General features: G+C 41.7%; 1 protein-coding gene across 1 annotated transcript; it reads left to right on the plus strand.

The window, feature by feature from the left end:
• The first annotated feature begins 1,662 nt into the window (after window positions 1–1,662).
• On the plus strand, window positions 1,663–18,666 carry LEPROT (leptin receptor overlapping transcript). Its single transcript, XM_045802126.2, has 4 exons — window positions 1,663–1,817; window positions 6,827–6,902; window positions 13,014–13,200; window positions 14,904–18,666. The coding sequence occupies exons 1-4, from the start codon at window positions 1,802–1,804 to the stop codon at window positions 15,018–15,020; spliced, it is 396 nt and encodes a 131-aa protein (XP_045658082.1). The 5' UTR covers window positions 1,663–1,801; the 3' UTR covers window positions 15,021–18,666.
• The last annotated feature ends 8,314 nt before the right edge of the window (window positions 18,667–26,980 follow it).

Raw genomic sequence — 26,980 nt, forward strand, 5'->3', positions numbered from 1 at the left:
TGAGTAGATTGCAGGCTACAAAGCACAGCAGTGTAATTCTGATCTGCAAGAGTCTGCAGTGAGCCAGGTATTAGCAACACAATGTTTTTAATGAGCGTAGCTTACATCTATGAGGAGAAATGGGAGGGGCTAGAAAAACAAATTCACAAATAAGCATGTGTTGAGACAATAATACATTCATAGTACAGTTTTGAAAAGGTAAACTGAATGGGGATCCGGAAAGGTCGTGGTGGTGAGAATTGGTATTTCTCAGGCAGCCAGGGGAACTCCTTTATCTTTCAGTCTCTTTGAAAATTAAGAAAAAGCAATAGAAAAGGGGCAGTAGTTCTCAGCTACAATGAGGCTAAGTGGCCTGTAATCCAACCTCCAAAAAGCTGGCAAGTCCTACCTTTTCTGAGCCTCTTTCCATAAAGGTAAAATAAAGCACTGGGTCAAATGGCTCTTAAGGTCTCTTTCAGATTGGCCCCACCAAGACAAAGCTCTCCATTCCTGTGAGGAATAGTAAGTACAAAATGGCCCCATGCGGTTTAAACTGGCCTTGGTTACCCGCAGACTTGGGGTCCTAAGGTGTAAGAATCATAGTTATTTAAAGGTTCATGAAAGTTTCAGGTGCAAAAGAGGTTATTGGTCTTTGTCTCTCTAAATAAGCCAGGGTGGAAGGGAGAAAACGAGTGTTTGAAAAGTGTTGAAGTTAGTATTAAGCCGGGCAAGTCCATGTAACTGCCAAGATCTTCAGAAGGGATGTGTCCTCTGGGCCTTTTCCCTGGTGCTCCCATGTCCCACTCAGCAGCAGTCACAGCGAGGTAAACGCAGACCCGCCCACACACAAGCACGCCTGGGCTCAAGAGAATAATGCTGCCCGGTAAGCGGGTGTCCCTTCCTTCCCTCTCCCCTCTTTCTCATTCTCCACCGTCGGGCAGAGATTCCTTGCAGCCAGGAACCGCAATTGTGGATCTTGGTTGCGCTGGACCTGTGCTGGGTTGGCTGCGCTGGAGTGTCTTGGCATGCGCGCGGATTCAGCGGTGCGGGAGGAGCCGAGGCCCCAGCCGACGGATTGGATTGAACGTGTGGCAGGTTAGGGGATTACGCGTAGGGCTCAGGATCTAGGAGGAGGGCTCCAGGCGCAAGGTCGGGTTTACACGCTGAGAGTGGCTTTCCAGGGTGGGATCCAGGACCTGGATCACGGGATGGGGCGGAACTCTGCGCGCTGGAGGCGGGGTTATGGACGAGCTGGGCGGGGCTTCGCGTGGCGCGGGCGGGGCTCTGCGTGGCGGGAGTGAGCTTGGGACCAGCAGGGATCCGGCTCTGAGTGGACGGGGAGAGGCGATCGGGACCGGCGGGGGCGGGGCTCTGAGTGGCGAGGCGGGGAGAGATCGAGACCCCAGCGGTTGGGCTGTGCGTGTTTGGAGTGAACTTGGAACCCACAGGAGACTGGCATGGGCGGGACTCTGCGTGGCGGATCCGGGACAAACAGAGGCGGGGCTGTGCGTGTCCGGGAGGGGAGGATCAGGACTGGCAAGGGCGGGGCTCAGCGTGGCGGATCTTGGATCAGCAGGGGCGGGGTTCTGGGTGGCGGGGCGGGGAGGATCGGGATCGGCGGGGGCGGGGCTCTGCGTGGCGGATCTTGGATAAGCAGGGGCGGGGCTCTGCGTGGCGGGGCGGGGCGGATCGGGACAGGCACGGGCAGGGCTCCGCGTGAAGGGGCGGGTTCAGGGCCTGCTGTGCGGTGCGGGGCCGGGTCTGGGAGGCAGCCGGGCTGTGGCAGGAAGCCGGAAGCAGCCGCGGCCCCAGCTCAGGAGACATGGCGGGTGTTAAAGGTATATCCGTGGCCCCCCCCCCAACTCGCTCCCTGGTCCTGCGGTGGGGTGTCGCCTCCGTCCCGGGCTAAGCCTGGAGCTGCTCCTTCAGCGCGTGGGCGAGGGACGGCATCCTTTGGCCCACCGCCCTCCCCGCCTCTCCGGGGCGGTAGGCGTTCGCCCTCTCCCTTCGCCCCGCGGGGTGCGGGTGGAATCTCACTGCTCTTCACGCTCTTGCCCCGCTCTCCGGGGCCTTCCAGGTGGAGTCCGGAGCAGTGCCTTCCTGGGACACCCGGGCTAGCCCAGGAGCATCACCTCCCGGCTCCTCAGTTCCTCGGAGCGGCCCCCCCGCCCCCACCTCTGCCGAGTTTTAAACAGACTGGGTTTCCACTTCCTGACATGTCCACCCCGACGCGTCTCCTCCCTCTTCCTGCAGCTCCGCAGTTTCCCATTTCCTCCAGAGCAGCCATTGTCTCTAGTCTTCTCGGCTCTTAAAGTACCGGGGCTCTTAATCTTCTCGGTACTGATGATTTTTCGAGTTGAACAGAGTTGACTGCAGGCAACGGAAAGCCCCCAGAAATTCTGTATTTCTCGCAGTTGTGGAGAATAGATTAGGTGGAATGTTATCGCTACTTTCTTTAGTGTATATGGACAGACAAGAAAGTAGTGTTTGCGAAATGTGTGTTTTTGAATGGGGCAGTTCAAAAAGGGGGTACCAAGAACACCGCTTCCCCTATCTGTATGCCTTTAGAGAAATGGGAGATAGCTGCGGTGGGAGAGGCTATTGGAAGCCTTCTTGTTATTTTGGTGGGAAACCATTCGATTTCTAATGTTTGAATAGAGTAGTGTAACTTGTTTCTATGTTGGAATTACTGTCCTCTTTGGAATTTGTACCCAAGGATCTTCCCAGTTAATCAACATCTCCTGTAAACATGTATAGAGTATATTTGCACGCATGTCGCATGTGTGGGCAATCTGAAATGTATGTGAGTATGTGAGCTGTTAGCGGCAGATACATTTTATCATTCTTTCTGAATGACTTTTATATCAGCTTAGTAAATACGATTTACGTGGATGGTGTCCAGTGTGTAACATGTCCATTTGAAGCCAATGCAGAAAACAGGTGACAAGTAGTATCTCAGTACTGCACTGTGCTGTTTAGTCATGCCCCCAAACTATCAAATAATAAAAATGGTTATGTGTGAATGTGTTAGAAATTGTGATGTAGTGAAAAGGAAGATAGACTATGAAATGGAAAAGGACTAAGGGAAAGAAGCATTTTACAGGTAGTTCACCTTTTATTGAGGGACTACTGTATGCCTATGACTTGGGATAAAAAGATAAAAGTAATTTTGGGGTGACAGAACTGGAAATAATTATATTACTATTGAAGTGTCCAAGATGTGCTTGGATGACAGGAGGAGCACAGAGATGATGTTGTGGATTGAATTGTATCCCTCAAAAGATATGGTCAAGTTCTAACTCCTCAGTACCTGTGAATCTGACCTTATTTGGGAATAGGGTCTTGGCAGATGTTACCAAATTAAGATGGTATTGGATTAGAATGTGCCCTAATCCAATGACTGGTGTCCTTATAAAAAAGGAAATTTGCGTGTAGAGACATAGGGAGAACACCACATGGAAACAGAAGCGAAAACGGGAATGATGCAGGTAGATGCCAAGAAGCACCAAAGATTGCCAGCGACCACCAGGAGTTAGGAAAAAGCAAGGGAAGATCTTGCCTTAGAACCTTCAGAGGAAGCATGAGCCTGTCAGCATCTTGATTAGAGACACCAAGCCTCCAGAACTGTGAGAAAATAAAATTCCATGGTTCTAAAGGGTTCACTTTGTAGTACATTGTTAATAGCAGCCCCAGGAAAGGAATGCAGATGGGATTACTGGACCCTGCTCCTGGGAGAAAGAGGACTGCTTTCACAAAAGAGGCAATTTTGCATTGAGTCTAAAAAGGTCAGTAAGGTAAAGGCTTACTAAGGATGGAGCAAGGACGGAGTTTTTTCCAAGTGGAGAGAACATGTGCCAGACAACTCGTAGGCTGTGAGAGCAGCTGTGAAGGGGTGACACCATCTCTGTTTATTTGAGAGATCACTGTCTGCTACGTGGAGGATGGATTGGAAGAGTCACAGTTGGAGGCAGGTGTGAGATGATGAGGGCCTGCACAGGGCAGTAGCGGAGGGTTCAGTTGAAGAGGGTGGACATCTCAATCCTTTCGGGCTGCTCTAACCAAAATGCCAGAAACTGGATAGCTTAAATAGCAAACGTTTATTTCTCAGTCCTGGATCCTGAGAAGTCCAAGATCAAGGTGCGAACAGATTCAGGGTCTGGTGAATGTCTGCTTCATGATTCATAGACAGTCGTCTTCTCACGGTGTCCTCATGTGAGGTGAAGGCACTAATCCCATCCATGAGGGCTCCTCCTTCATGACCTAATCACCTCCCAGAAGCTTCAAATACCATCACATTGGCTCTAGGATTTAACATGAATTTGGGGAGGGCACCCACTCATTCAGTCTATAGCAGTAGGTTTGAGTGACATCTGGGAGATTGAGTCACCTTGACTTGCTGATTTTCTCTAAGAGTGTGATAATAGTGTTGGGTGGTCTTTCAAGATAGAACTTAAAGAGATGCCTGGGTGGCTCAGTTTGTTAAGCGTCTGCCTTTGGCTCAGGTCATGATCCCAGGGATCAAGCCTCACATTGGGCTCTCTGCTCAGTGGGGAGCCTGTTTCTCCCTCTCCCTCTGCCTGTTGCTCCCCCTGCTTGTGCTCTTTCTGTCTCTCTGTCAAATAAATAGATAAAATCTTTTTTTTTTTTCAAGATTTTATTTATTTGACAGAGAGAGACACAGCGAGAGAGGGAACACAAGCAGAGGGAGAGGGAGAAGCAGGCTTTCCGCTGAGCAGGGAGCCCGACGTGGGGCTCGATCCCAGGACCCTGGGATCATGACCTGAGCCAAAGGCAGATGCTTGATGACTGAGCCACCCAGGCACCCCTAAAATCTTAAAAAAAGAAGAACAAGATAGAACTTAAAGGGAAGAAGTGCGTTTGGAAGGAGAGGGTGGGATGTTTCAGTTTTCGTATGTTGAATTTGTGGTCCTTGTTGGCTACTCAGGCAGTGAAGTCCAGAGTGGAGTACGAGGTGCAGGCCTAGTTTTTAGGACCCATTCTGGGCTGCAGCATCAGATGTGGCTGAGCCCTTGTGATACCAGGGAGCTTTGGGCTGAATGCAATGTCAGCAGAAGTGTACAGTGGAAAGAAATGGACTTGGATTCCTGGTTAGGTCCAACTTTAAAAGATGGCAGATGATGTAATTCCCAATGGGAAAAAAAAAAGAATCCACTGGAGGTACATTCGTGAGCCTTGAGAGATCAGTGTCACCGAACAGAAGGAAGACGTCTATGGTTCCTAGCTTTGAACCCTCTACAGCAGGGACTGATGCAGATCGTCAGGCACAGGGAAGGGACAGTGCCAGCGGGGAAAAGATCATCTGTAATGAAACAATATGTGAAAAGTTAATTTTGTAAGTTTTTCTTTAAAAAGTGACATGTGCTACATGGAAAAATATAAAAATTAAAATTGACAGTCTTTCCTTGTCCACTAATGTCTGTATACTTGCAGATGTTTTTAAAAAGCACCTTGGCATCTTCTTATAAAACAGTCTCCCCAAATCTCTTAAAAGGAAGCAACCAAAATGTTAAGTTATTGAATAATTTTGAGCATTATGAATTTTTTAGAAGAAAATTTGGCTAAATTGTGTCCTGTGCTTTGGGGTTGTACCTTTAGCAAAGAACGTTGCTAAAATGAGCAGATGCCTTCATCAGGCAACATTTATTTATGGAGCACCTCCTTTTGCCAAACACTTCACCTGGATTATTTCCTTTACTTCCCCATAAGCTTCATGATAAGGTGGCACCATTATTCCCATTTCACAGGTGAGAAATCAGATTGAAAGAGGTTCAGCTTCTCTCCAAGGTCACACAACCAGTTGGTGGCAGTGTTAAGATATGAACCCCTGTTGGTGACTGAGAGTTCAAGACTTTTTAACAGCCCTGATACTCTGTCTCCCACTCGGCAACGTGACAAGGACAAATATGTTCCTACCCCCTCAGAGATTAGTGTTAAACAGATGCAGGGAATAAATATTTTATTCCATGGATACTGGTTGGGAATCATTTTCTATGAAAACATGAAAGCAGTCTTCAAATACTTGAAGTACTGTGGTTGGGGGAGGCAGAATGATCCAAGGGTATATATATTACAGCGAGGCAGTTTTGGATATAATTTAAAAGATTTTCAGCATTTGGATACTGTCAGGAGATGATCTGCCTCAGGCGGTATTGAGTTCCCTTCTCTGGAGCTGTGCAGACAGGCTGACTGGCCTCTTGTGACGAATAGAGGGAATTTATATATTAGATAGGAGTTGGGAAATACTTGAGACCTTTCTCACCTAATGATTTTAAAGTGGTGGACATAGGCAGTCATTTGCCAGTCAAATGTGACATCTGCTCATGAAATAAGTAAATTACTATCTTTGCTTAAATTAGGAGCCTTTTAATTCTTTCCTTAATTGAATGTTTTTATTGAGATATAAATCACATACCATAAAATTAACCCTTTTAAAGTGTAAAATTCGGGGTGCCCGGGTGGCTCAGTTGGTTAAGCATCTGCCTTCAGCTCAGGTCATAATCCCAAGGTCCTGGGATCTAACCCCATGTTGGGCTCTCCGCTCAGCAGGGAGCCTGCTTCTCCTTCTCCCTCTGCCTGCCCCTCCCCCTGCTTGTACGCTCTTTCTCTCTGTCAAATAAGTAAAATCTTTAAAAAAGTGTAAAATTCTGTGGTTTTTAGTGTATTCACACGGTTGTGCAACCATCACTATAGTTAATTCCAGAACATTTCATCACCTGCATTAGAAACTCCATACCCATTAATAGGCACTCCCCATTCCTCCCCTCCTCCCCTAGCTCCTGGCAACCACTGATGTGGGACCTTTAATTCTTGGTTTTATTTTTCACAGCTCTCGTGGCATTATCCTTCAGTGGAGCTATTGGGCTGACTTTTCTCATGCTGGGATGTGCCTTAGAGGATTATGGGTAAGTTATCATCTCAAAAAGAACTATTCTTGTTTTTATGCCTTCGTCACCATTAGTATGAGTGTTGGTAAGTTTCGTCGGCCTAGCACCAAGCTCTCACCAATGAATTAGTGAAGTCCAGGTCCCTTTATGGGGCAGTTGTATTTGTACAGAGAAAAGCTCTTTTTAAACTTGCTGTTTTCATTTAGTAAGCATTGACGGAGCACCTACTCTGGACCAGCTGGGGCTACAAGAATGAAGAGACACAGTCCTGTTGTCGAGGAGCTTACAGTTCTAGTTGCGCCTGCGAGGCAGGCAGCCTGCGATCCAGCTGATCTGTAGTGGAGTTGAGTGCAAAGTACACTGAGCGCTTTGAGAAGGCCTATTTGAGTCTCCCTGGGAGAGTCAGGGAGGGCTGTAGAGAAGCAGTGCTCTTAAAGCCGAGACGTGGTGCCTGAGTAAGACTTTGTGGGGCTGATGAGTTAGGGGAGGGCATTCCAGGTAGAGGGAGCATTCAACAAAATTTCTTTATGCAGCAGCTATTGCTCGAGTACTTACCATGTACCAGCCGCCATTATGGGAACGGAGGATTAAGAAATAAGAGAACCAAGGGCATGCTTTCTTAGAGTGTATATTTCAGCGGGGGAGACAGACAATAAACAGATTCAAAAATGTCCATTCTATCCGTGGTAGAAGTGTTAGGAAGAATAAAGGATAAAGGGCACAGATACCCAGGAGAGAGTGGTCAGGGCAGGCCCTCTCAGAGGGTGCATGTGAACAGAAACGTAAAGGAAATAAGGAAGCAGGCCATGGAGATAACTGAGGAAAGAGGACTTCGGGCAGTAGGAAAGTCCTGTGCTGAGGCCCACAGACATGAGAGCCTGTAGACTGTGGAGGAAACTGCATGTTGTTCAATATGGTAGAGCATAGAGTGTAGCTGGGATGGGCAGAAGAAAGGTTGGTCAAGGATGTAGAGTCAAGTCAGTCTTTGGGGCACTGTATGCCATGTAAAGGAAGCGCGACTGTGTGCTTCAGGCAATAGGAGCTGGAGAAATACCTCAAGAATAGGTTCGGAGGTTGAGGGAGTTTATCTTTTAAGAAGGTCAGTCTGGCCCAAATGTGAGCGTGGGTAGCAAAGTGCTGAGAGTGCAGTCAGGACGAGTAGCAGTGCACTGCTCTCATAAATCAAGCAAAACGTAGGGCCATGGCAGTAGCAATGGAAAGAAAGGAAGGAGAGAGATCCAAGTGGCAGAACTAACAGGTTTTGTTAACTGATGTTAGGGTTCAGCAAGGGGAAAGGGTTTGGGGATGCCTCCCAGGTGATTGGCTTGAGCAACTAACTGCACAGAAGATGATGGAACTAACTTAAACCAACTAGAGTGAGTCGGTAGGACATTGATGAGTTCAAATCTCTCACCCCAGGGCCTCAATGGCTCAGTCATTTGGGCATCTGCCTTCGGCTCAGGTCATGATCCCAGGGTCCTGGGATCGAGCCCCACGTCGGGCTTCCTGCTCAGTAGGGAGTCTGCTTCTCCCTCTCCTGCTCCTCCCCCCACTTGTGCTCTCTTGCTTGCTCTCTCTATAATAAATAAATAAAATCTTAAAGAACAAAACAAAACAAAATCTCTCACCCCAGTTCTGGCCAACTATCACAGAAATTGTCTGCACACAAGAGGGAGCCAGTTATAAGCAGAGCATTTGCAGCTATTACCTGAGTCTAGCTTTAAGGATATAAGTTATCCTCATTTCTAGCTGGGGAACCAAAGTCCAGAGTGGTTAAAGACTTAACCCAAATCACGCAGCCTTAAGTGACTCATGTTCAGATTGGACTCATGTTCTGAATCTCTTGACCATTATTCTGTAACCAACTCTAAATTCAAGTGTTTTAATTCTCTGTGATCTCTGTAAGGTTAAAAAAAATGAGCCATTACTGCTACGACAAAGAAATCAGTTTTTTTAAAAAATATTTATTTATTTATTTAATTTTTTTAAATGATTTTTTTAATCATATTATGTTAGTCACCATACAGTACATCCCTGGTTTCTGATGTAAAGTTCGATGATTCATTAGTTGCGTATAACACCCAGTGCACCATGCAATACATGCCCTCCTTACTACCCATCACCAGCGTATCCCATTCCCCCACCCCCCTCCCCTCTGAGGCCCTCAGTTTGTTTCTCATAGTCCATAGTCTCTCATGTTTCATTCCGCCTTCTGATTACCCCCCCTTTCTTTATCCCTTTCTTCCCCTACCGATCTTCCTAGTTCTTATGTTCCATAGATGAGAGAAATCATATTTGTCTTTCTCTGCTTGACTTATTTCACTCAGCATTATCTCCTCCAGTGCCGTCCATGTTGCAGCAAATGTTGAGAATTCGTTCTTTCTGATAGCTGAGTAATATTCCATTGTATATATGGACCACGACTTCTTAATCCAGTCATCTGTCGAAGGGCATCTCGGCTCCTTCCACGATTTAGCTATTGTGGACAATGCTGCTAAGAAGTCAGTTTTATATCTTAACGATGGTGACCCAGGATTATCGTCTACATTAGGAGTCAGCAAACTGGTGCACAGGCCAGACAAGGACTGATGCCTATTTTTGTAATTAACATTTTATTGGAACTCAGCGACACTCGTTTATGTACTGTCTTTGGGTACTTTTATACTACAGGGGCAGAGTAGTTGAGAGAGAGCGCTTGCGGCTTGCAAAGTCTAAAATATTTACTGTTTGGTCGTTGCAGAAAAAGTTGGCCAATGTCTGACCTACATGTTTTCTGAATAGTTAACATTTAATATTTAAAGTTTGTGTATAAACAAGGTTGCTTCTGTATTAACGGTTCTTGGAGTAGAATATTGATGGCTTACTGCGAATGGGAACGTGGTCTCCTACATTGTTTTACAGAAAACTCTCACTGTGTGCTTGGAAGAATTAAGAGCTCCTGGCTGTGGGCGTGTCAGGTCACAGCTGGATCTATTGCAGACTGTATCTCCGTTTCCTCACTGGTAAAATAAGGGCTTTGAACTAGAGAATCTCTAAAGGCCCCTTCACGCATACTGTTTAGGACACACACAAATTCCTATAGTTTGTGAAATTAGGACTTAGAATTCACTGTTTATATCCTGAGTCCTCTTGATGAAGGGCCCTTTCCCTTCTTGCTTTCTGGTTACCGTCCTGCACTCCTAGATCTGTGGCCGAAATAAGCTTTCTTCACTGTATAGCTTTGCCACAACTTCTGCTTAGAGGTGCTGGCTATCAGGGTGGCTCTGTGTTGTGGTGATACGTCCTTCTGTGATGTGAATATATAAACGTGAGTAGAGACTGTGCTTTTTTTCCCCTCAAGAAATGAAGCGTAATAAACATCTACGTGATGGAGAAACACATTTTTGAAGTAGTTACAGAGAAAATATAATTGAAAAACAGAGGGCAATTTGTAATAAATGCAGAACATTAAAATTTGCGTACAGTATTATTGTCACCTCTTATAATAAAGGCTATCTAAAATTTTTGCTAGTAAGCGTATTTATTTTTAGAACTTTCATACTTAAAATTCATTTTATTTCTTCAATAAGTATTAATGGAATACCTCATTCTAGGCCGTGGGGATAAACGGTGATTGATTAAGACAAATTAGATTGTTGTTCTCATAACAAGGAAATATCACATAGGAGTAAGTGCTGTACAAAAAGTTAAGAGGGTGATTTGCTTAAGGATAACTTGAAGTATTTAAAATGGGTGGTCAGTTTTATTTCACTTAGTATGATGTCCTCTATGTCCATCCATGTCATCACAAATGCAAGAGCTCATTCTTTTTTATGGCTGAGTAATACTCCACTGTGTTTATGTGTTTGTGTGTGTGTGTCTATCTCCCGTATCTTCTTTATCTCTTCATCTGTTGATGGACTTTTGGGTTACTTCTGTATCCTTGCTATTGTAAATAATGATGCAGTGAACATTGATATGCATGTATCTTTTTCAAATTAGTGTTTTTTTGTTTTCTTTGGGTAAATACCAAGTAGTGGAATTACTGGATCATATGGTAACTCTAATTTTTTTTTTAAGGACCCTCCATACTGTTTTCCACAGTGGTTGCACCAATTTGCATTCCTACCAACAGTGCACGAGGGTTCCCTTTTCTCCACATTTTTGCCAATACTTGTTATATCTTGTCTTTTTGATACTAGCCTTTCTGACAGGTGTGAGGTGATATCTCACCGTGGTTTTGATTTGTATTTCCCTGATGTTGAGTGATGCTGAGCATCTTTTCATGTGTGTCTTGTCCATCTTTATTTCTTCTTTGGAAAAATATCTGTTCAGGTCCTCTGCCTGTTTTAAATTGGATTATTTGGAGGTTTTTTGGTGTTGAGTTGTGTAAGTTCTTTATATAGTTAAGATATTAACATCTTACCAGATATATCATTTGCAAATATCTTCTCCCATTCAGTAGGTTGCCTTTTTATTTTATTAATGGTTTCCTTCGCAGTGCAAAAGCTTTTTATTTTAGCGTCGTCCCAGTAGTTTAATTTTGCTTTTGTTTGCCTTGCCTGAGGAGATATAGCTAGGAAAATGTTACTAAGGCTGATGTCAGAGTTATTGCTTGTGTTTTCTTCCAGGAGTTTTATGCTTTCAGGTCTCACTTTTAGGTCTTTTTTTTTTTTTTAATTTTTTTTTTTTGAAGATTTTATTTATTTATTTGACAGAGACAGCCAGCGAGAGTGGGAACACATGCAGGGGGAGCGGGAGAGGAAGAAGCAGGCTCCCAGCAGAGGAGCCTGCTGTGGGGCTCGATCCCATAACGCTGGGATCACGCCCTGAGCCGAAGGCAGAAGCTTAATGACTGCGCCACCCAGGCGCCCCCACTTTTAGGTCTTTAATCCATTTTGAGTTTATTTTTATATATGATTTAAGAAAGTGATCCAGTTTCATTCATATGCTTGTTGCTATTCAGTTTTCCTACCACCATTTATTGAAGAGAACAAATTGATGGTTGGGTTGGGAGGAGGAGGAATGGGCAAAATGGGTGAAGGGGAGTGGGAGATGCAGGCTTCCAGTTATGGAATGAATTTGTCACGGGGTTAAAAGGCACAGCATAGGGAATATAGTCAGTGGTATCATAATAGTGATGTATGGAGACAGGTGGTAGCTACACTTGTGAACATAACGTAATGTACAGACTTGTAGAATCACTGTGTTGTGCACCTGAAAACTAATGTAGCATTGTGTGTCAACTACACTTCAATAAAAGATAATAAGTAAGTAAGTAAAATTGAATGGTCAGGGAAAGCCACTTTGAGGAGGAGACGTCTCAGTTTAGATTACATAAGAAGGAGCAAGCCAATGAGAAGAGGGGTGGGGGAGCATTCCAAGCCGAGAGCCTGGCTAGTGCAGAAGCCTTAAGATAGGGATGAGCTCAGAGTGTTTAAGGAATAGAAAAAAGGCTGGTGTGGCTCCTGGCTGAGTGAATGAAGAGAAGATGGCATGAAATGAATGGATCATGTAAAGCTTTGTAGGCCAGGGCAAGGAATCTGGGTTTTTCTAAACCACTGAAGGGTTTCTAACATGCATATGCTCAAAAGATCTCTATTGAATTAGCGTGTTCAGGGCACTGCACTGTGTTCTGTAGGGAAAGCAGAGATGATTAGGTGAAGTCATCTTCACTAAATGAAGATTCTGTCTTTGATTCTGTCTTTAAGAAATTACATCTCGGGGCGCCTGGGTGGCTCAGTCCTGGGATCAAGCCCCGCATGGGGCTCCCTGCTCACCGGGGAGCCTGCTTCTCCGTCTGCCTGCAGCTCCCCCTGCTTGTGCTCTCTCTCTCTGTCAGATAAATAAATAAAATCTTTAAAAAAAATTACATCTTAGTAATAACAAAAAATAAAGATTCTAGATTACACATTGTGTAGTTTTTTTTTAACATGATGTAAACTATCTGCATATTAATGGGCTAGTAATTTTTAATCATTACATCTTACCTGTTCCTGGTAGAAATCATCTCATGGGCGAGTATTGACAATTAAATGAATGATTATTTGACCTGGGCATTGAAGATAATTCTGACTTTGAAATGGCAGCGTGTCTTCAAAATGTAACCATAACTTTTCTTTTTGCGTTTCTTCTGGGTCCACCTGACAGCGTTTACTGGCCCTTGTTTGTCCTGATATTTCACGTCATCTCTCCCATCCCCCATTTCATTGCCAAAAGAGCAACTTATGACTCGGACGCAACAAGTAGTGCCTGCCGGGAGCTGGCATATTTTTTCACTACTGGAATTGTTGTCTCTGCCTTTGGATTTCCTGTTATTCTTGCCCGTGTGTCTGTGGTAAGTTTTGTTTTCTATTGTTTTGCCTGGTGGTTGCTGAGTTTACTTCAAAGGCCTGTGTCCAAAACATTAATTTCATTTCCAGTGCTTAGGCTTAATACTCAAATCCAGACGTGTTTTTAGTTTCTTTTCCATTGTAGATCTCCCTGTCAGTGTCTTGGCCATGTTTTCAGAATGCTTTCTTTGTTTCTCATCACAGCTTTTAGCCAGACCATGTGATTTCGTGCTTTTTCGACTTTAAGCTATTTTCTGGACCTGTGCTTACGTCCTTATTACCTCTTAGGGCGATCCACGGAGACAATGATAGCGGTGCTTTTCTGGTTCCGAAGTGAACATCACATCACACTCTTCTTCTGCAGATAGGATCGTGGACATGATTTTCAGCCCAATACAGTAGGCATATTTTGAGGGACAACTACATGGCCTCTAGAAGATACAGTGAATAGATGCTATCTAATATAAATATAATATAATATAAAATTTTTCTTTTTGTCTCCAAAACACACATTGTGGGTATAATTTATTCACTTCTTTGACATTCACAGTCTTTCATCCTACTTGCTTTTATTCTCCCTAACTACATACTGTTTCAATTTCATGAAACTCTTATTTGGGGCATTGGATATCTTACTTGGGGCACTGAATCTTTGGAACATCTGCTATTTGTAAGATACCAGGAATAGGAGCCAGATACTCTCTGTGTTCCAGAGAGCACAGAAACTAGCCTGATGGGTAAGTACACTAGAAATGCATTATGTGTGATCATTGAAACATGATCACAACACCATAGGAGCACTGGGAAGAGAGAAGTTCCAACTGGCATTTGATGTAGGCCTCTAAGGATAAATAAGGTTTTGATTAAAGTAGGAAAGGCTGTTATATGGAATGGCACCCAAGAGTGAAAAGGCAGTATGTGGTATAAAGAACAGTTCAGTATGATGGAGCCAAAAGGATGTGAGAAGGCTAGAAAGGCCGGTGAAGCCCAGTTGGGCAGGCTCTTGAATGCCATGCCAGTTTGAACTCTATCTAGATAATAGAGAGGCGTTGAAGGTTTTTGAATGCAAAATCATCACAACCTTATTCTTCTTGTGCCTTAGACTAGTGCTGCTTATGTTTGGCCCTGTGGATTTCTGTTTTATGCATCATGTTTTATGAAGAACCTTTCACTGAGGTTTTCTTTCTACTGGTTAGAGTAAAACAAAAAATGCCCACTAGAGGGTACTCTCATCCCCTGCTGTGCCTCTGTAGAACCATCTGCCAAGCTGGAAAGCTCTTTTCATTTGTATGCAGATTATTATTTAAAGCTTAAAAAAGAAACAGACCAATCCATAACTCTCCAGTTCCTATTTTCCTGAAAGAAGGCAATGGGTATAGAACTTTCAGTACCCAATATTATAATTGGACCTTTTATATTCTGGCTGCTTGTATTTTACTTAAGGCAATCATCGTCTACTGAAAACAAGTCGAGAAATATGTCTAATGGGGAAGATGATAAGGATGATACAGACTTAATTATCAAGGCTCACGAAGTAATTAGGCTAATTACTGAATTGTTCACTGTCTCCCGCCTGTTACATTATTAAGCCTTTTAGCAGTTTTATGTAATATTTCATTGGATGATTCTAATGCAGAAAATAACAGAGACTTTCAAAGAGTGCAATATGAAGAAAGTAAAGATTTAATCCTCTTTTCTTGTGTTTCAGATCAAGTGGGGAGCCTGTGGCCTTGTGCTGGCAGGCAACGCAGTCATTTTCCTTACAATTCAAGGTTTTTTCCTTGTATTTGGAAGAGGAGATGATTTTAGCTGGGAGCAGTGGTAGCACTTTATTCTGATAAAATGCATTTTATTTCTTTGAAGTCATACTATATGTATTTGTGTGCACATGTGGCCTTTTACTATGAAATTTCATATGCTATTTTTTTTATACCTTTATATCATGTTCATTGTAAGAAGGACTACATGAGAAAAAGATTAGTTTTCTTTCCAGCAAGCAGACCTCTCCATTTACTCAAGTTGAATTATGTTATTTGTTTGGCTGTTCATATAGTCATGGTGCTCTCAGAAAATACATTAGCACGGTCTTGTAGATAGCTGCTCACTCGTGCAATGCACCTTTTGCCTGGGGATGCGCTTGGGTAGGCAGATAACACTGGAGCGAGTCTACGTTCTGCCCTGGACTTCCGAGATGTGCTTGTGGCCCAGAAAGACGGAGGTGGCTCCCTCTTTGTGTTGTAGATTCTTGCGTCTCAAAGTGTGGTCCGTCCAGCACTAGCCTGTCCTAGGAGCCAGTAGGTACAGAATCAGAGGCCCCACCATGGACCCATTGCATTTTGGATGAGATCCCAAGTGATTTATATGCACGTGAAAGTGTGATAAGTGCTGTGTAGAGGAATAAGCATCACATCTAGCTTCCTAGTCTTCCCTTTGGCTGAGATACTTAACCTCTCTGGGCGTGAGCGGCTCATTTGTAAAAATCGTCTCCCCTGTCTTCATGTTGAGGCCTAGTTCAGTCTCTGGTATCTGTGAAATGTCCAAACCTATAATCTCGTTCCTCACGTTTGTGGACTTATTCTCAGTAGGGTGCGGCGATGTCTTCACACTGAAAAGCGGTGGCTGTTTGCACAGTGCTGGGGGAACACAGTCACCCCAGAGCCCCACTGGGGTGCACCGAGGAAGTCCAGGCTGGACCCAGTTCCTGCTTTAGCAGGGTGGGCAAGAGCAGATAGGTAATACTGTTTCATTTCCCTTTATAATCACACACTTCTCCCCAGCTGGTTCTCTGTGATGCTCTCCACCTCCAGGCCCCAGACACACACACTCCCAGCAGTTCTGATGTGCCCTTACTTCCTCACGGCTCTGCCTCTTCCGATCTGTAGATCATGGAGCCCAATAAGCAGGCAGAGGGTGAGCTGCTTCCTTTTATTCACATATTGATGTACTCACTGTCTCTCATGCCTTGTAGGTCTTTTTATATATATACATAAAACACCTTTATGTCACTTTTAAATGAATCATTGGGAATATGTGTCACACTGGCTCCTCTAATCAGTTTTTCTAGCTCAACTTTTTGTCCAAGATCTATTGAGAAAGGGACATATGGGAACTAGAACCACTTGGCGAGAATATAATGATTTCAAAGCATTGTTAATGTGTAATAACTGATATACATTTAAAACACTGAAAATTTGAAGTTTGTAATCTGAGGAATTAGTATGTATTTTCATATTCTGGAATGATCTGGGACCAGGAGAAGAGAACGGTGATACCTAAAAGGACAATGTGCAGTTATATTTCAGCCTTGTGCATGATTTTATGTTTTTAAAGTTTTATGTACATACAGAATTGTTGATGTTACTTCCAATATTTATACTAGAAAAATTATATAGACACTTTATAATTTTAACCAGCATCTTTAATAACACTTGCACTTGTTTTATTGTAATAAATTTCTCTTTTAACACAAAAGAAGGTTAAATTTCAAAAGTCTTTATTCTGATGTAGCCTTGCTTAAAAGAAAAAAAGTGAGACTCTGCTGGTGTTCGGAAATGGGCAGTTTGAGCAATACTCTATCCTGCCATATAGTAATAGCAATACATTTTAAGATACTATTTTGAATGTCTTGTTGGCTTGTAATAGTATTTCTTTTCCTACAATGGAAGTAGTTTTTAATTTATACTCCCTCTTTGCTGAAGTATCTTTGTTAACTTATACATATTTCAGACAACCAAGGTAGCCTTAATATGTAGCCTTAAAGCTTTGCCTCTTGATTGTTTTCCGGAATGATATAAAGTACTTGCGTAGAGAATATTTGTAACTATTTCCTAATAATGGAATGGTTTATTGAAGTGATAGATTGTTGAATTTGCTCTGTGTCTGAAAACGAACATTTATTCTTAGTGCTTAAGTGTCGATTAAGTAATAAATGTTGATAGGAAGTATTGTGTATGAACGTACAATACAAAAGTGTCCTTTTGATGACACAAATGTTGGGCATTTTTTTCCTTATGAAAGGTTCGTTTTTTTTCTGTATTTCTTAGAAGATATTTTGGAGATTCAGAGCACATTGATTACATTCTAAAACTGAGAATACACAAAGAATTGCTCACAAGTAAGTAATCTTGTGAAGGGATTCTCTATCATGTTCCAGACAGCTGGCTTACAGGCGGACTTTGAAACACTTTGCCACGGAAAGTGGGAGATTGGTGATTGAGTTCCCAGGCCAAGCCTTCTGAGGCAGGTTAACCCCTCGTGTTGTTGACTTATAATGCTCAGGGTACCTGCCTGAGTTTCGGGGCTCAGAAACAGGGTAGCATGAACAGGGTGGAGAAAGGAAGTGTAAATTTCCACCTCTTTTCCTAAGAACAAAGGTCTTTCTACCGTTTTTGCAGCACTTCCCATCCCCTAGTGCCCTTGGGGTCCAGGTACTTTCCTCTGAGTTTTGCTAGCCTCCTCTCCTGATGCGGGGCCTTCCTCCCAGCCTGCGCCACCTGCTGGCTTCCTCCCATGTCCAGATCACCCACCTCTCTGCTCCTTCCCCGGTCAGTTGTCTTAGTCTGGCTGATCCGGTGCAGTGCTGGTCAGACTCCTTCCCAGAAAGAAAGGATGACTTGTGATCATCTCCCCCTCCCCTGGAACTCTTACCAATGCCCGCAGCAACCCCAGCACCATGCACTTCCCAAGCTGGGCTGCAGCTGCATTTTTACAAGGGAGTGCCTTGGAACCCAGTGGCTCATTCACAGAAAATGGCAGAGTTTCAAAGTAAAGTGGAAAAAGCCTGCCAGCAGTTTATAGGAGGAGAATAATATTTGGGTTAGGGGCAACCCTCTCATCTCTCATCCCTTCTTCCGGGTGAGTTCTCAGCTGGTTGTAGTTTTCATGGTGGTTTCTTTTCCTCCGCTTAGGACCCACAGATTTTTCTTACAGTCCTCAAGAAATCTTTGCCTCTGAGGTATTCCCTTGATGAAGACCCTTCTAGAGGCTGAAATGTTTCATTAAATTAATAACATTCCTTATGCTCTTAGGGAAATGCTTGGGAGACATCACAAAAATGTGCCCTTTTCCAAGTTGGCAAAAAATTCAGATTTTGCACCATAATTTAACCAGATTTTTATGAGGATGCTAGCATTTTCCAAGCATAGTAATTAGTTCACAGCTGGGAACTGTTATTTCTGTAAATGGATATAAGTTGTGTGTTTTAAATTTTTTTCCCCATACTGCCTCACAAAGTACCTTATTTGCAAAAATCCCAATGTATAATAGCTCATGAATTACAATCTGCTTTGTAGTGGCCGTGCTTCTGGAATAGAGCCAATGATAACCCCGAACACCATGTGAAAGAGCTGCAAGACTGCCTTAGAAGGAATTATATATGTATGATGAGGATGATTACTTTTTAAATAAAACATGTCATTTATACTTTAACAAAGACTTTTATGTACATTATTAAACTAAAATGTTTAATTTTAGCAGATTATTTTTCCCAGTGTTTTTGTTGGGATAATCTTCACGTGACTGTGATCAGTATTGAGCCTATATGGTTGAAGAGGAGCAGTCCAGGGATATGTGCAGACTGGAAGGAATCCAGTTCCTAATTACAGCTTTGCTGTGCCTCACACTCCCGTGGGTGGACGTGGGTGTCGGGCCATGGTTCATCAATAATGGCTGTATTGGAAAAGGGAGAAAACTCGACACTTTAAAAAACTGCTGGACATACTCTAAAGAGTCTTTTTGTGCACTACAGAAAAGAATGCACTGATGTAAAATACTACTTAACTAATACTGTGTCCTCCTTATGCATGAAACTTTTGTGGAAGATCTGATGTCTTACGGGTGGATATAGGCAACTAGATTACAAAGAAACTGAGCTAGTTACGTCTTTGTGTTGCCCAACTAAGTATAAAGTTAAAGTTTAGTAGAAATTTAATGTCAACGTAACCATAAAATGCCCATAAGAAAAAAAGAGTTCCCAGGGAAACTTCTCTGGTCCAAGGGTTTGTACCTGTGCATTTTCATTTAGAAAGCACACTAGATGTGTTCAGATTTGTCCTCTGGGGCTGAGAATGGATGCGCCTAGAAATCCTACGCCTGATATTTAAACAACATCTCCTGTTTTGAGATTTAAAACAACAACAACAAACTTTCCTATATGTTTTTTGTTAGCTAAATGTGAATAAAAAAAGTCTTGTCCAGTCATTATAGTTGGGAGGTTATTTTCTCCTTTGTGTTTCCTAAAGTGGCTCTTAACAAATTTCCACTGCAGTTACCCGTTTCTTGCTTTTGCAGAAAGAAGTAGAAAACAAATGTCTGTTTTGTTGTTGTTGTTTGTTTGTTTTTAAGAACTAAAGTTGGTGAAGAATTTAAATTTTGGACTTTCCCTACATTTTTTAAAAGTGTAACTTTGTAGAAAATGAATTCCAGTTCCGTTTAACTTCTTTGTTCACCAGGCATAGTACAAAATTTCTAGATGACCATTTTGAAATAGTTATTCATGTTCAGTATTAGGCATGTAGACAAAGTGGTCCTAATCTTGAGATCACACATTTGAAGAAGAACACACTTGAATTCTGCACAGTGTCTCTTTACTGTTGATGATCTTGTAATCACAGCTGGATAACTATAGCTGTTTCACACACTTTCTAATTAATTATTAGAGATTATGAAATCAAAAGTTCTGCCTTCATTTTTTAATCCTCAGTGTAACTCTAAACCATCAATTCAACCTTAGATGGATAATTACTTAATAATTTAAAGCATAATTGCACCTATGTTTCTCCAGTTGAGAACCACATCTTATCATATTCTATATCAGCATTTATCTCCTCTTTTTCTATAGCTTATTAGTAAGGGGAAGTTGAAGGTTGCGGGGCAGATACACGGGCTGTTTGAAGATGGGACCCTAAGACACATCAGTGAGAGATGAATGCACGGTGTCACATAAAACATTTTTGAGGACTAATTAGTGGCATGAGAAGCTGCAGGATTAATACACTTCCTCACAAATTTAATTTGAGTTATAGTTAATAGAAAAAAAAATATATGTATCTCATACGTTAAGGAGTAAACTTCATTTATTCAATGAAAACCTATCCTCTGTATCTATCCTCACTGACTTGGTGATCTCATGCTGCGTCGTGGCTTTAAATACCTTTTGTAGGCAGTGGACATACATTTTTATCTCCAGCCCAGACTTCTCTAAACCCCGGAGTTGTATATCCAACAGCTGACATAATCTCTCCGCTTGGATGCCTAATAGGCATCTCAAACTCAGCATGTCCAAAGTCAGACTACTGACGCTCTGGTTCCCGTTTCTCAGAACAAAGGACTTGGAAGTGTTTCAGAACTTATTACTGCACACCCATCACGCAATCCATCAGGAAATCTTGTCACTTCTGGCCTCAAAATGTATCCGGAATCGAAACCTTTTCATACTACCACTACTAGCGCTGCGGTTCGAGGACACTGGCCTGTCTTGCCTGGGTTATTACACTCGCCTCCTCACTGCTAGTTTCCCTGCTTTTGCCAGTTTTCCCCTTCAGAGGAGTCTCAGCACAGCGGTCAGTGTGAGCCTGTGAAGTGTCAGTCAGATCCTGTCACTCCTGCCCCAGTGGCTTCCCATCTCACTTTAGTAATAAAAAGATACAATCCAGTTTTAAAAAGTGAACAAAGGATCTGAATAGGCATTTCTCCAAAGATATGCAAGTGGCTATTGGATACATGAAAAAATTGCTCAACATCATGAGACAACAGAAAATTGCAGATCAAAACCACTATGAGATATCAATCACGTCCTGTTTCCCTAGGATGGCTAAAATAAAAAAGACACACAATAACAAGTATTGGCAAAGAGAGGGGAAAATTGGGAGACTGCATAAATGGCTGGTGAGAATGTAAAACTGGAATGAATGTAGATTTTAGCAGTTCTTCAAAATGTTAAATATTGAGTTACCATATGACAGCAATTCCATTTTCCTAGGCATATAGCCAAGAGATGAAAACGTACATCACACAAAAACTTGTACGGAACTGTTCATAGCAGCACTATTCGTAATAGTCAAAAAAGTGGGAACAATCCAAATGTCCATCAACTGAGGCTTGGATAAAGTGGTATATCCATACAATGGAATATTTTTCAACCATAAAAAGAGGTTACTGATACATGGATGGATGAAGCTCGAAAACGTGTTAAGTGAAAAAAAAAGCTGGTCACAAAAGCCTACATACTGGATAATTCCATTTATCTGAAATGTCCAGAATGAACAAATCCATAGAAATAAAGCTTATGTATGTGGCTGCCAGTGGCTGAGGGAAGGGGAAATAAGGAATGACTCGAATGGGCACAGAGATTTTGGGGGGTAATGAAAATGTCCTGGGATTAGTGGTACTCTTTGAATATACTGAAAGCCATTGGGCTATATACTTTAAAAAGATGAATTGTATAGTATGTGAATTCCATCTCAATAAAGAAATCATAAAAAAACAAAGTAAAAAAAAAGTAGGAACAACGTAAATGTCTCATCAGCTGATAAGTGTGGTATAAACTTTGGCATGGGTGATAAAGTGCTTCTAAGTTGATTGTGGTGTTTGCACAACTCTGTGACTACTAAAGTCCACTGAATTGTATACTTGAAATGAGTGGATTTTATGGTATGTGAATTATATCACAACATTTGCAAAATATAATGAATGAATGAATGAATGAATGAATTCTCTGAACTACAAAAAATTATATCAGTTACTCCCTGGCTTTGTGGGGGAAATATCTTTAGGAATCCAGCCAATAATGAAATAATTCAACTTATGAGGGGGTTTTAATTAAACTTGTGTTGTCATTTTTCTAGATTTTGTAGATTTTGTAAAAAAGATTTTATTTTACTTATTTTAGACAGAAAGAAAGAGAGAGAGAGCACAAGCCGGGGGAGGAGCAAAAGGAGAGGGAGAGAACCCCAAGCAGTCTCCTTCTTGAGCACGGAGCCTGATGCAGGGCTCCATCCCAGGACCCTGAGATCACGACCTGAGCAGAAATCAAAAGTCAGATGTTTAACTGACTGCCACCAAGGTGCCCCTAGATTTTGTAGATTTGTCTTCTCAGGTTTTTTAAATTTGAAATTTAAAAATTTATTTTAAGGACACTCTTTTAAGGAAGACCCAAAATTGTATAAATGTCAGACCCCACGAATCTTAGGACTGTGCCTGGTCATATTAGTGATCAAAACACAAAAAACTTGTCTTACAGAGCTTATATTTTGGTGGGAGAAGAAAAATAAAAACTAGATAAATAAATAAAATATATGATAAGTGCTTTTGGGGAACTTAATCAAAAAAGATGTGACTGCAATTGACCTATGAGCTGGACCTGGGCACTCGGAGGCTCCTTACCTCTTCCCCTGTCCTCGGGATGTAGGTTCCACTTGCCTTTCCTGCTCCCGGAAGCTGCTCCCAGGACACAGCCTTGAGATGGTGATGTGATGTAGAAAACACCTGCATGGCATTTGTGACTGAGCCCAATTAAGGTCTCTTTATAAGCTTTCAAAATCTGGAGGGCGGGTGCAGGGATCCATTTCTCTGGCTGCTGCCCAAGACAAGCCTGCGTGTAAGTTCCCTTTGCTATTATTAAAATCGCCACCTACCTGAGTGGCCCGACTCTCTGTGGTCTCTCCCTGCCCTCTGCATAGGGGGGCTGGTTTCAGATTACACCAGAAAATCTGAGAGGATCATGAACCTACAGGTGCCATGCTGGGGAAAATATAGTGTGTGGGGGGGTAAATATAGTGTGGGGCCTTGCGACTTTCGATAGGGTAGCATGTCGTGTAGGCTTCCTCGTGCAGAAGCCATTTGAGTTCAGGCCCAAAAGAGGTGAGAAAGAGCGCGATGTAGATTTCAGAGGACAAGTCAATCTTTGTACACGTCCTTAATTAGCTCTTTCAGATGCTTTTCCAGAAGAGCAAATGTGTGTTGAAGACTATGCATTTTTTGTGGTATCAAATCATCTCAACTAGTAGTTCTTGAGAATACTGTCCCCCCACCCAAATATGTGTTTTCATGTTTTAAAAGTATTACTAATTTATTCAGAAAAAACCCAACCTCAATGTTATTTTAAATGGAACATATATTTAAAAACTCTTGATACTGAGTTATTTTTCATACTCCCCCCCCCTTTTGTGAATTACTTACATTTTCAGGGCATTTCTCTTTTTTACTGATATGTAAGAATTTTGTACATATTAAGAATTCAAGTATTGTTCTTATATTCTGCAAATATATTTTTTTAAAATCACGTAATTGTCTAGCAAGAGGTAGTCCTGTGATTTTAAACTTTATGTAATTTTCCTGCCTATAGATCTTTTTGGGTTTTGTGTAGCCAAATACCTTAATTTTTTCCCTAAAAATCCGAATTTGTATGTATTCTTAGAAAGTTCTTTGTTTCAAGAGAAGAAAAATGTATTCCCCTAAAGAATTTATAGTTTCATTAAAAATACATTTATCTTTAATTCACCTGGAATTTACTTTGATAGGTTGCAGTAATATTTCTCTGGATATCTTTACCAGGTATCAGCTGCTTAATAAGTTGGCTAAATAATTCATTTAATTTCAAATATCACCTTTAACATATAGTAAAAATTTATATTCACCTAGTTTATTTCTAGATTTTTCTCTTCTGTTCTTTTTTGACTTATATGTGTTCCTGAATTGAAATGGTACCACATTTTAAAAAAAAGTATGGCTTTGTAATATGCTTTTAAATTTGGTAGAATAATTCTGCAGTGATTTTTCTTTTCCTTAAAACAAAATTCCAAGTACTTTTGGCATTTATAGCTTGAGAAATAAAAAGTATAAATAAAAGAGCTCTTGATCGAGGAAGTGAAGCTATGTGTTAGTTGATACTCTGCCCAGGTCATGGTCATTGATAAAGAAGAGAGTAAGTCAAGTGTCCTTTGTAGATGGCTGAGGAAACTGCAGCTGGTGCCTGAATTGTAGTGACCATTAATTTTTTTAAAGATTTTATTTATTTATTTGACACACACACAGAGAGAGAGACAGCCAGCGAGAGAGGGAACACAAGCAGGGGGAGTGGGAGAGGAAGAAGCAGGCTTCCAGTGGAGGAGCCTGATGCGGGGCTCGATCCCAGAACGACAGGATCAAGCCCTGAGCCGAAGGCAGAGGCTTAATGACTGAGCCACCCAGGCGCCCCCATTAATTTTTGAAGACTAATGAAGGCAATGTCAGGAAGACTTTTCTGTGCTCTCTTTTCTTTATTTTTCTGCTCTTAATACATTTTTTCATTATCGGAAATTATCCTCATACAGGTTGGAATTCTTATGGGCTTTTTTATTCTAAACCAAGTCAGTCTGATGACAGACCCCATTGTACCTAGATAACCCAGGTGAATCTCCAGGTGTTCAAACAACTTTTAGGGACCTGCCAAATCAACTGAATTTCTGGGTAGCATTAGCAATTAGAGGAGCTTAAATTCACGTGTTTTATCAGCTGAAATTGATTTTGGTTTGGATTTATTTGGACTGTGAACTGCTTTAATCAGGACAGCTAGCACATAGTAGGAACTCTGAACATGAAATGGCAATTTAATTGATAGGGAGTTTCTTAGAGAAGGGGTAGTGTAGTAAGATTAAATAGCTTCAGCTAAAAATAGGTTTATTTTAAGAGATTCAGTTATGACCTATATTTTAGCATCTGCTTTTCAGTCCTTGGCAATTTAGGACTACATGGTGTCTTATTAAAGCTGTCTTTCGTTGATTTTCAAGTATGCCTCTTTCAAACCAGTGGGAAATTCTTAAGTTCGTCCTTTGCAGTGTGTTTGGGTTTGACATGACTCATACAAACATGAGAGTAGTGTCTGCACTGATAACTGAGTTAAATTAACTCACAGGTGGACCTAATTCACATACCACACAATTTACCCATTTGAAGTGTGTAGCACAATAGTTTTTAGTGTATACACAGAGTTGTGTGATTGACGACACAATCAATTTTAGAACATTTTTATCACTGCAGATGAAATCCAGACTGCTGTATTTGACAGCAGTCACTCATTCCCCACCTCCTAACTGTCTCATCCCTAAAAAACCACTAATCTGCCACTTTCTGCCTCTCTGGATTTGCCTATTCTGGACTTCTCATGTAAATGGAATCATATAGGATCTTCTGTGACTGGCTGCTAACACTTAGCATGTTTTCTTTCTTCTCATCCTATTCTATTTTATTATTAAAATATAGTCGGCATTTTCTTTTTTAAAATATTTTTTATTCATTTATTTTTGACAAATTATTGTCAAATATTTAAGGAGAACAACATGATGTTTTGAGAGACATATACATTGTGAAGTGATTACCACATTTGAATTAATTAACACATCCACCCACCTCCCATAGTTACAATTTTTTTGTGTGCATGGGGTGAGAACACTTGGGATTTATTCCATTTGTGAATTTCAAGTGTACGATACATTATTATTAGGTATAGTCACCAAGGCGTACATTAGGTCTCCTGAACTTATTCATCTCATAACAGAAGTCTTGTACATTTTGACCAACCTCTCCCCATTTCATTCCCCCACCCTGCCACTCCTAGCCCCTGGTAACCAAAATTCTACTCTCTGTTATGATGAGTCTGACTCAAAACATTTTTGTTTTAGATTCCACATGTAAGTGATAACCACACAATATTTGTCTTTCTCTGTCTAGCTTATTTCACTTACATAATGTCTTCCAGGTTCAGCTGTGTTGTTGCAAATGGCAGAATTTCTTTCTTTCTTGTGGCTGAGTAATATTCCGTTGTATATCCATATACTGTATCTTCTTGATCCAGTCATCCTTAGATGGACATTTAAGTTGTTTCCATATCTTGGCTATTCTGAATAATGCTGCAATGAACATGGGAGTCCAGATATCTCTTTGAGATACTGATTTTGTTTCCTTTGGGTATATTCCCAAAAGTGGGATTGCTGGATCATATGGTAGTTCTATTTTTGGTTTTTTAAAAAGTGAGATGTAATTGACATACAACATCATGTCAGTTTAAGGTGTACAATGTATTCGTTTGATTCACTTATATACTGCAATATGATTACCACTGTAGTGTTAGCACCTCTATCACATCACACAATTATTTCTTTCTTGCGGTGAGAACAATTAAGATCTAGTTTTTTTTAGCAACTTTGAAGTTTAATCTACAGTATTGTTGACTGTAATCATTACTTTGTGCATTAGATCTCTAGAAATATTTATCCACTAGTTGCAAGGTTGTAACCTTAAACATTTCTCCAATTCTCCTGCTCCTTAGCCCCCGGTAACTACCATCTACTGTCTGCTTTTATGAGCTCAGATTTTTTAGAGTCCACATATAAGTGATATCAAAACAGTATTTGCATTTCTCTGTCTGACTTATCTCAGCATAATGCTTTCAAAGTCCATCCATGTTGGGGCACCTGGGTGGCTCAGTCGTTAAGCTTCTGCCTTCGGCTCAGGGCGTGATCCCAGCATTCTGGGATCGAGCCCCACATCAGGCTCCTCCGCTGGGAGCCTGCTTCTTCCTCTCCCACTCCCCCTGCTTGTGTTCCCTCTCTTGCTGGCTGTCTCTGTCAAATAAATAAATAAAATCTTAAAAAAAAAAAAAGTCCATCCATGTTGTGGCAAGTGGCAGAATTTCCTTCTTTCTCATAGCTGAATAATGTTCCATTGTATTGTGTGTACACCACATCTTCTTTATCCTTTCATCCATTGATGAACACTTAGGTTGTTTTCCGTGTCTTGGCTATTCTGAAT

Source organism: Ursus americanus, chromosome 12 (assembly GCF_024610735.1).
Source record: "Ursus americanus isolate L20-20 chromosome 12, mUrsAme1.1.p, whole genome shotgun sequence".
Classification (NCBI taxonomy): domain Eukaryota; kingdom Metazoa; phylum Chordata; class Mammalia; order Carnivora; family Ursidae; genus Ursus; species Ursus americanus.

Coding starts and splice junctions, on each gene's coding strand:
- LEPROT (XM_045802126.2), top strand. Junction 6,903..13,013: donor TGTGCCTTAGAGGATTATGG/GTAAGTTATCAT, acceptor TCCACCTGACAG/CGTTTACTGGCCCTTGTTTG. Junction 13,201..14,903: donor TTCTTGCCCGTGTGTCTGTG/GTAAGTTTTGTT, acceptor CTTGTGTTTCAG/ATCAAGTGGGGAGCCTGTGG.